Here is a 10,000-nt window from a genome sequence, read left to right as displayed (position 1 = left end):
AAAAATCAGTGTTCTTCCTGCTTTTCACGAAAACCTTTCAGCTTACCTGTTCACCAAGCTCGAGGAAGTGCGTTTGTGTATGTGCGTGTGTGTGTGTGTTTGTGTATGTGTTTGTGTGGCTGCTCATAAGTTTATATGGGTGACACTGAGCGCGGGTATATATTTATTCATATGGACAAATGTATATGTGTGTGTCTGAATGTGTGTGTGTGTGTGTGTGTGTGAAGTGTTTATGTAACTCTGTGTGTGTGTGTGTGTGTGTGTGTGTGTGTGTGTGTGTGTGTGTGTCTAAGGCAGAAGCAGTGAGGGGTGCAGGCAGCTTGTCTTGACCTGGCTGCTGTCCTGGCAGCGCTGGATGCCCAGCGTCCCGAGAGTCGGTGTGGGCTTGATAGGCATGGGCACAGCGGGCATCCCCTGGCCACTGGCGGGCGGGTACAGGCTCTTGACTGGCAGGCTGAAAGAGGGGTACTCTGAGGAGAGGGGCCCCATGCCCGGCCAGAACTGTGTGGGCAGAGGGTACCCCAGCTGGCTCATGACAGAGGCGATGGGCATCGAGCTGGGCATCACGCCCCGGCATTCACGCCCGATGATGTTCTCAATGGCAAATGGGTGTTTGAAGCTCGGCGGCTGGTTGCTGTGGAGACCATAGCTGTGGTAGTGCGCGTGCCGCGGGTCCGGGGGCGGGCGTGGGGGCAGCGATGGCGAGGGGCGGGAAAGCTTGAAACGCTTGCGGCGACGCAGGAAGCTTCCGTTCTCAAACATGTCGCCACACGCCGGGTGTAGTGCCCAGAAGCTGCCCTTGCCGGGCTGGTCGGGCCGACGCGGGATTTTAATGAAACAGTCATTAAAGGAGAGGTTGTGGCGCAGTGAGTTCTGCCAGCGCTGTGTATTCTCGCGGTAGTACGGGAAGCGTTCCATGATGAACTTGTAGATGTCCGAGAGCGGCAGCATCTTCTCGTCTGAGCTTTGGATGGCCATGGCTGTCAGTGAGATGTATGAGTACGGAGGCTTTTGCTCGCTGTACGAGCTCTTACCGGGCCGGGGCATGACAGCTATCCCACGCGCTCTGCGCTCTGGCGCGCAGTCCTGCTCTCATGCGCTATTGCGCGCCATCACCGGCATATCCAAATTTCTCCTCAACTTCACAAACTGCAGAAATGTTTCAAAAACTATCTCTAAAAAAAATCCGCTGATGTTAGGATCTTGTGGAAGGCGTTTTGCAGGCACAAGACATCTCTCTTTAAAAAGTCTCTTCACCAAGACACCCACGAGTCGGTTCGTGCCACACGCAAGTGGGAACCTCTTCTCAACTTTTGGCTTCGCGTTCACTCTGCCAGTCTCCGGGGCACACGGGTCGCAAACAAGCTGCTCGATGCAACGACTTGTCTCTGTTCTCCCCCACCTTCTGCGCGCGGCTTTTGTATTAACAGCAACGTCTGGAACCCCCTACCGGTGCACGCGCTATTGCACTTTGGTACAAGGATCGGGAGAAGAAAGAGGCTCTTAATGAGTGTATGAGTGTGTGTGTGTGCGTGTGTGTTTAAGCGTGTACGCTTCCATTCATTATACAGTAGCCCCCGTAAAAAGACTGTCAAGAGTAAGAGTGTAAAGAATGCCATTCTTTAATGGCTTAACATTATTTACTAATATTATTACTACATATTAGTACAAATAATAGTAGCAACTAAAGTTTAACGGGAGGCTATTCTTACTTTCCCTATAAATATGCATTTAATTAGTATGTATATATGCATGCATTCATGTTATCATTATTAACAATAATGTATTGTTATTATTATTATTATTATTGTTGTTGTTGTTATTATTATTCTTATGTGTAACTTTAATATAATAATTCAGAAACGACATTCTAAACTACAGTCCTCCAGAGAAAACTCAGTTTTTCTCTCGAGACTGAAAATAATTAAGATTTTTTTTTCTAATTAAACAGTCATCCCTGAAGTCCTACCACAGCGGATCAAACAGAGACACTTTTCTCCATGACCAAATCTGTCTGCGGATAGACATGAGGGAAGTGCCGTGTAGACTATACCTGCCTTATTAGATAGATAGATAGATAGATAGATATATAGATAGAATATTTCAGATTTGCCATTAGTATGCACTGGGTATAGTAAATCTAGGCATGTAATATTGCAAAATAAATACGGTAACAACTGGTTTTAATAAATGTAAAAACTAACTTAAAAAAAAAAAAGAAACAAATCGTTGACAAACGGAGCAGGTGAAAGTCACACAAAGAAAATGCAGGGATGTAGCCTACTCGGACGGAATTACTCTTTCCGCCACTGCAACCTCAGGTTAAAATGTTCGAAATCATACCCACCTCAAGCCAAATAATCCACTCCATTTTTGGTCTGTTTTTTTTTTATTTATGTATTTTTACCAAAAGCTAAGAGCCCATCCATACATGAGAACGGACACAGACACACTACTCTTCCGCTTGCCCATTATTCTGTGCTAGTGTTTGATTGGCGGGACTGGTAACCTGTGTGTCTATCTATTTAAACACTGCTGTAAGGATATAAACAGATCGCCCTCCTCAGGGTGCCGGTAAACACAAAAACAAAGGAACCGCTGCTCTTCCGCGGCCAGGTGTCACGCTACGGCCCTTGACGGCACGCGGCCTTCCCCGCACCCTAGCGGGACCCGAATACATTACATTAATTAAGCCTTCAGTGATTTACCTTCCTGTGAGACACGGCCAACAATATAATTAAGGGCGAACTGGCTATATTAGTAATGAATATTCAAAACGGTGTCAATTAATTAGCCGGCAGATCTTTCACATTACACTGCTCCGGGAGGAGTCCTTCAGGCAGGTCTCGCGGGTCAGCAGTCAGAGGTGAGTGAGCCGCGCCATTGTCTCGCGCTCGTAAATGTTTTGGAACGGTGTGTCACTGCTGTGCGTTTCAGCACAGAGCGCACAAAACGCCTGAGAGGTGGAGTACATTATCCTGAAGCCCAGCTCAACGCTTGCCACTCAAGATAAATATTAAACCTGCCTTGCGCAAAGAGAGGTGCTAAAGAGACGAGCACTGATCTGCATAAGAAATTAATTAGTTGTTTTCGCAGCATTCAACTCCTGGACAAATAACTACTTGTAAAGTACACCTTCTGGGCATAACGAACATATGCTAGAATTAGCCTTAATTGACTAATTACATAAATTACTCATTAATTTTACAGCACATCAATTATAAGAGATATATCAATTAATTTCGCATAAATTAAAGCTGAACATAGCAAAGAGGGAGATTGGGGAGATGAGCTCGCAAGGAGGGGGTGGGCTTTGAGCTGGGAGGCAGTATGGGGCTACAGGAGGGGGTGGCTGTCTGTTCCGAGAGTCTAATAATTATTTGTTGAGCTTCGGGCGGCAGCCACGAAAGTCGGGCTGCTTGTGGAAGCCGAATGCAAGCGCAATTACAGTAATAATAATAATCTTAAAGACCCCTCACGAGGCAATCACGGGGCATTGCGCCATCGTGGGGCATTTAAATCAATTAGAGTGGCTGTTACGCTGCGCGCAAAGGCCTGTACCATTCAAAATATCCAAAAATGATTTAGTAATGCCGATTAATGCGCAAGCTCTTTATTTCTCTATAAAACAGCGTGGTGTCAGAGGTGTCTGCAGCGCAAGCTTTCCCTTTTTAGCTTGGAGCGTCTTTTCTTGGTGCTTACAGAAAGACTGATCTGTTAGAATGACATGAGGAGATTGTGTGTGTTCGCTGTATTCATAACAACCGTGTGTGTGTGTGTGTGTGTGTGTGTGTGTATGTGTATGCGCGTGGGCATATGTCAGTGTGAGTTTGAGCGTGTTTAAGTGTATTTATAATATTTATGTGTTTTCTTTCATTTTTTGCTGGAGGCCAGATGAAGTTTCCTCCTGTGAGGGAAAGAATGTATGTGTTCATCTGCAAAGGGATAAGCTCACACTGTGCCATCACAGAACCAGGAGTCACAGCCAGAGGCAGCCTGCCCTGCAGTGTGCCACTGCGTCTGGGAGAAGGACACAGAAGTAACGAGAAGAAAGTTCTAGAAATGCTTTTTTCATGGGTTTTCTTCTGACTATCTGTGCAGTGGTCCAAGACAAAGCGTATAAACCCAGGACAAACAAGCCGTATTTGAACACAGACCTTTCTGGTTAGACATTTTTTTTTTGCAGAACATTTAAGCTCCAGGACATTTAAGAGTTGATACATTTCAAACCGCATTCAAATGCTTTATAGAAGCCTTTCTCTAAGGGTTCTCTTACGGAGAAAGAAAATCAGAACTGTTGATAGTTGCTGAGAGTTTGAGAATATTAGAATATTTAAGAGTATGAGAACATTGTAATGTCATCCTGATGATAATGATGTAATAAAACATTGATCTTTTTACTGTCAGCATCATGCAGAGAAAAGTCTTTTTGCAGAGTGGGATTGTTCCTGTAATGACGAGGGCACTGGAGTAATGTTTTAATGTTTTAATGCGAGGCTGATAAATGTGCTCTGGATCAGTGGCCAGCCCAAGGTCGTTAAATACCATGCTGGTCGTGACAGTTACAGGATCCAATCTCCAAGAGATGTGGCCAAATGTATCGCTGAGGGTCACTAAGAGATTTGTCTTGTCTCCGCGTAATAATAGAAGACTTTGGGGGACGTCCGTCTGGCTCTTTAAATCTCCAAGACGAGCTTCAAGGTTGGCTGAGCAGGTTTCCGTGCCAGATGTAGCTGTTATGTTGAACTGTGCTCTGTTCTCTTTCCATACAGCATTAAACATATATCTACTGATAGCATTGTTCTCTTTCCATACAGCATTAAACATATATCTACTGATAGCATTGTTCTATTTCCTACAGCATTAAACAACTACTATCTGCTGATAGTAAGACACAGATGCTTTGGGTCCTGTGTGGTTTTTGTACCCTCAATCAGACTGGGAGGAAGTTAGGAAGGACTAGACAAGACCACGACTAGAAGAGAGAGGGTGGAAGAGATTGGCAGAGGTGAAATACCAAATGGACGATCCCACTCATGGAGAGGATATCCGTGCAAAGTGTCAGTCAGGTCACTTGCATGCAGTTTGGATGTGGTGTCACTTGCATGCAGTTTGGATGTGGTGTCACTGCATGCAGTTTGGATGTGGTGTCACTGCGTGCAGTTTGGATGTGGTGTCACTGCATGCAGTTTGGATGTGGTGTCACTTGCATGCAGTTTGGATGTGGTGTCACTGCATGCAGTTTGGATGTGGTGTCACTGCGTGCAGTTTGGATGTGTTTCACTGCGTGCAGTTTGGATGTGTTTCACTGCATGCAGTTTGGATGTGGTGTCCAGCTGACCTTACTATGAAGGCAGGAGGATCCAGGTTCAAGCTGGTAACCCAGCTATGAGACAACCATCTCTGGAACCATTACCTTTTAAAAATGAGATGAGGAGAGGAGTGGAGTGATGGAAGGGCTAGGACTAAAGAGAGGGGAAAGGAATGAGGAAGAAGATGATTTACATGTCAAGGATTAAGAGGAAAATCAAGTGAAGAGGAGATTTAGGGGTACTGAGGTGAGGGACACACTGTATCCACATTTGAACTCTGCAGTGAAGTTGAACTCTGGCAGGCTGGACCTTTTTGTAAGCACATAATCAGAATCAGAATCAGAATCAGAATGGGATTTATTGGCAAGTAGGTTTACACCTACTTGGAATTTTTTCTGGTGTGAAGGTGCATACAGTAAACATAAAAACATACAAACACAAATAAGTACTACGCATAACATAAAAACATAAAAACACAAATAAGTACTACACATAAGAAAAGTACTACACATAAGAACCAAAAAACACAATCTATACGATACAAATATATAAACAATGAATATAAAAAAGTAAAGTGGAAAGTAGAGTGCAAGATGCAAAACAGGAGTGCAGTGTGAATGAGCAATGTGCAATGTAATGTGTGTTAATGTAACACAGACTTGGGGTGTGGGGGTGGGATAAGAGTCCAGGTCAGGTGGGGGTCCCGGGCCTTGTTAATAAGGCCAACTGCAGCCGGGAAGAAGGTGGTTTTGTGGCGTGATTCGCCTTTTCCATCAAGGCATTGGTGCAACACTTGACTTTGTGTACCTTGAAGAAGTTTTTGCAGAACCTTTTTTTGTAGTACATTTTAATAGTCATCAGGGATGAGAAGGACAGAGAAAAAGATGAGCGTTAGGGTATAGGCATGTGCTGTCTTGAGCTGCACCCACCACAGGGGGCAGCAGAGCACTTCGCCCAGTTGCCTCACTGGCAGCCGCAGGTCAAACATAAACCAGGGAACAGCGTGTCGCAGGGATGTCCAACTAAAACGGCAGTCAGCGGAATGAGGTCTGAACAATTAGACAAAAAAAAACAGTTGCTTATTCTTCCAGTCAACCTATAGGAAACCCCTTTTTATTGTAAAATCTCCCACAATGCTCTCTCATGTGACGAAGAGGGTTCAGTTTTCTCAGTTCGGGTATTTTCTGCGCCCTTACCTCAGACAGCTGTGGGGATGTTTCTTCAAAGTGTTTTCAGTGGTTTGTTTCAGAATAACATTTAATTGCCACTTCTGTGACAGCTTCGGAGCTCACAGGAATAATAAGGATATGTTTTTCTGTCCAGTAGTCTTGGAAGAATAGATTTTTTTACTTTGAACATGCCACGCAACATGCCATGCAAATCTGAACATTTGATTTCATCAGCCTGCCTGCTCCAGTCTGTTCCTTTGATAAGTTACACGCACGATTACACACAGCAGCCCACAGGACCGATACTGAGCTTGTCTTCCTCGACCCATTAATATGATGTCAAAGCCTCTGTGGTCCAAATGGAAGCCTTCATTGGTATCGGTCCACCAGTTGGTGACCACTGGCATGGCGCAGTAAAAGGCCTGCGTCACTGGCATGGCGCAGTAAAAGGCCTGCATCACTGGCATGGCGCAGTAAAAGGCCTGCATCACTGACATGGCGCAGTAAAAGGCCTGCATCACTGGCATGGCGCTGTAAAAGGCCTGCATTGCAGAGGGAGAGGGAGGTGGGGAGAGGAAAGAGGTCTGGTCTTCGTCCAGTTTGGAGCTGAAACATCGTCTCGTTATCCTCAGTATTTTCCTCTGTCATAATAACTTTGCGATGGTGAGCCGTGTGTCTGTTGAGCATCTGTCATCTCTCGCCCTCCATCCAGTTTAGATAGATAGATAGATAGATGGATACTTTATTAATCCCGAGGGGAAATTTAGGTCATCCAGTAGCTTATACACATACACAAATACACTTATACACCTCACCGACATACATACATAAATCACATATACATACACATAGGGAGAACATAGTGTGTTTCCAGGTACATGAAAGGGTCTGACCCTATTGTGCAGAGTGCAATGATTTTGACAGTGTCGGTGTCCAGGAGGAAAGTGAAAAGTGAAAAGTGATCTTGTGCTGCTGGTGTGGAGAGTGCAACAAAATATATAATGTTCTTGTGCTTGTGAGGATGGGTAGTGCAAGATAGTGGTTTCACCTTTGACCTTTGATCTGTTGCCTCACCCCATATATTCAATAAAGTCTCCTTCCTCACTGGTTTCCTAGTAATCCTGATGATGCCTGCTGCCTCTTTTATGTCGTCTATTTACTGGTTTCATTACACGAAGCATCAGACGGAGTATGAACAATCAACCGCATTGAATCTTCCCTTCTGAGTCCCACCATCAGTAAGACCGACTGACATAATACACTTTTTTGTACGATGACCTTTTTTTCTACGATCAGGGAAGTGTTCAGTGACATCTGTGTGATCAGACAGAGGTGTGTGAAAACTGTGTTGCCGAAACATTGGTGAAGCATCTTTCATATGTTGGTGTTTACGGAGTAAGATAACAGCAAGCATCTCTTTCATATGTTGGTGTTTACGGAGTAAGATAACAGCAAGCATCTCTTTCATATGTCGTTGTTTACGGAGTAAGATAACAGCAAGCATCTCTTTCATATGTTGTTGCCAACATGTACTTGCACTTCCTCCCCCTTCCTCTACCTCTCATTATCTTTCCTCTAATGCTATCTCCTCTAACTAGTACTTTTTATTTCTAACGTAAAGTAGTATTTATTGTTACACTAGGTCTCTATTGTGTGTGTGTGTGTGTGAGTGTAGTATTTATTGTTACACTAGGTCTCTATTGCTTGTAGCTTGATTGTTCTCTTTCCTTTGTTCGTTGCTCTGGATAAAAGCGTCTGCTAAATGACTAAATGTAATGTAAATGTAATGTACGGCAGGCCAAAATTTGATGCATTATCTTCACTTTCTTTCTCTCCCACTCTCTGTCTTCTGTCTCTTCTTCTGTCTTCCGTCTTCTGTCTCTGCTTCTCTCTATCTTCTGTCTCTGCTTCTCTCCGTCTTCGGTCTCTGTCTCTCTCTGTCTGCCCCATGTGTAAATGTGATGAGTTGAATTTGATGCACTATCTTCACTTTGTTTCTCTCCCACTCTCTGTCTCCTGTCTCCTGTCTCTGCGTGTCTCTCTCTCTGTCTGCCCCGTGTGTAAATGTGATGTGTTGTTACTCTTCAGTCTCCTCTCTGTGCGCCTCTCCTTCCTAGCAGGAGGTAGCGTACGCGAGTGTGTGCATGCGTGCGCGAGTGTGTGCGTGTGTGTGTGTGTGTGTGTGTGTCCATGTGGGGGGTGTCAGAGGTTAGTGAGGCATATGCCTGGATGTCCATGTGGGGTGCCTACCCCCTCCCATCTCCCCGCTCTGTCTCCCTCTCTCTCCTCCGCTCCATCTCTCCGTCGGCTGGTTTCCAGTGTGGAGGAGAGTGGAGGTTCGGATAAAAACACCCCAAGTGAAGCTGCGAAAAGTGGAAAAAAATGGAGATCAGCTCTCCTTGGCTGATAAGCGGATTCAAAAGTCTAGGCGTGCGGGCGCTCGCACACACACACACACACACACACACACTCACTCACTCACCCACACACACACACAATCCCAAACATATAAGCACTCTCACACAATCACTGCTCACACAAACACAAGCCAACATAAACACAGATCCACTCTCTTGCCTATGTCCAAGGACACATACACAGATACACAGACACACAGAAACACACACACACACACAATCTTTCCAAATAGACAGGCACACATGCAAAAAGTTGTGCAAACAAACGCTCACTCTCAAAAACTATTGGACAGATACACATTAGAAGTCACATATTCATATATAAATACACAGACAAATGGAGACTGACACTCTGAAAAACTTGAACTAAAAAGCGCACACACTCCAACCCATTGTAATACACAACAGTAACGCACACACACACACACACACACACACACACCGAGAAACAGACAGACACACACACACACACACACACACACTCTCCTCGCTTCACACACATCCGCACTCCCCTTTTCTCCTCAGAGGCTTGAAGGGGATGCCGTGACTCAAAGCTCTCCCTGCGTAACTCCTCATTGTTTTTATTTTTCATAAGTGGCTGTGCCCTGTGTGAGGCCGGCCCTATGTGTAAAATAAATGATGTCTGTAGCTGGGGGGGGAAGACGCTTCTGTCCGAGGAACATTACACACCACCTCCTCCCTCAGTGGAGACGCAAGCTGCCGCCTCTGAGCGCCGGACTCCTCTGCATATTTTAGGAGCAAGAGCGGGCCATTAGGAACCTAATCTAAAATCAATCGCCCTAGGGTCCATCACACACACACACAACACACACACACACACACACACACATACACAGACACACACACACACACACACACACACACACACATACCACCCCGGTGGGCTGCTAATGACCTGCGATGGCATCAAATGAAGCTTTTATATGCATGTCGTTTGCAGTATGTATATATTTATATATTATTCCCTAATTGTGTTTGAGGAGAACAAAAACCACAAGCCCGTCATTTAGTTTTGCCCTAAATGCTTTGCACGAAAATTTAAATAAACTCGTTGCAATTAGCATGCCAGTGTGTATGCTTT

General features: G+C 45.0%; 1 protein-coding gene across 1 annotated transcript; it reads right to left on the bottom strand.

Annotated features, from left to right (window-relative positions):
* Nucleotides 1-288: 288 nt before the first annotated feature.
* On the bottom strand, nt 289-1,047 carry foxb2 (forkhead box B2). Its single transcript, XM_012820900.2, has one exon. The coding sequence runs from the start codon at nt 1,045-1,047 to the stop codon at nt 289-291; it is 759 nt and encodes a 252-aa protein (XP_012676354.2).
* Between the last annotated feature and the right edge of the window lie 8,953 nt (nt 1,048-10,000).

The sequence above is a fragment of the Clupea harengus genome, chromosome 7, assembly GCF_900700415.2.
Source record: "Clupea harengus chromosome 7, Ch_v2.0.2, whole genome shotgun sequence".
NCBI classification, from domain to species: Eukaryota; Metazoa; Chordata; class Actinopteri; order Clupeiformes; family Clupeidae; genus Clupea; species Clupea harengus.
The sequence above is the reverse complement of the archived record's forward strand: the minus strand, read 5'-3'. Positions and strand labels throughout refer to the sequence as shown.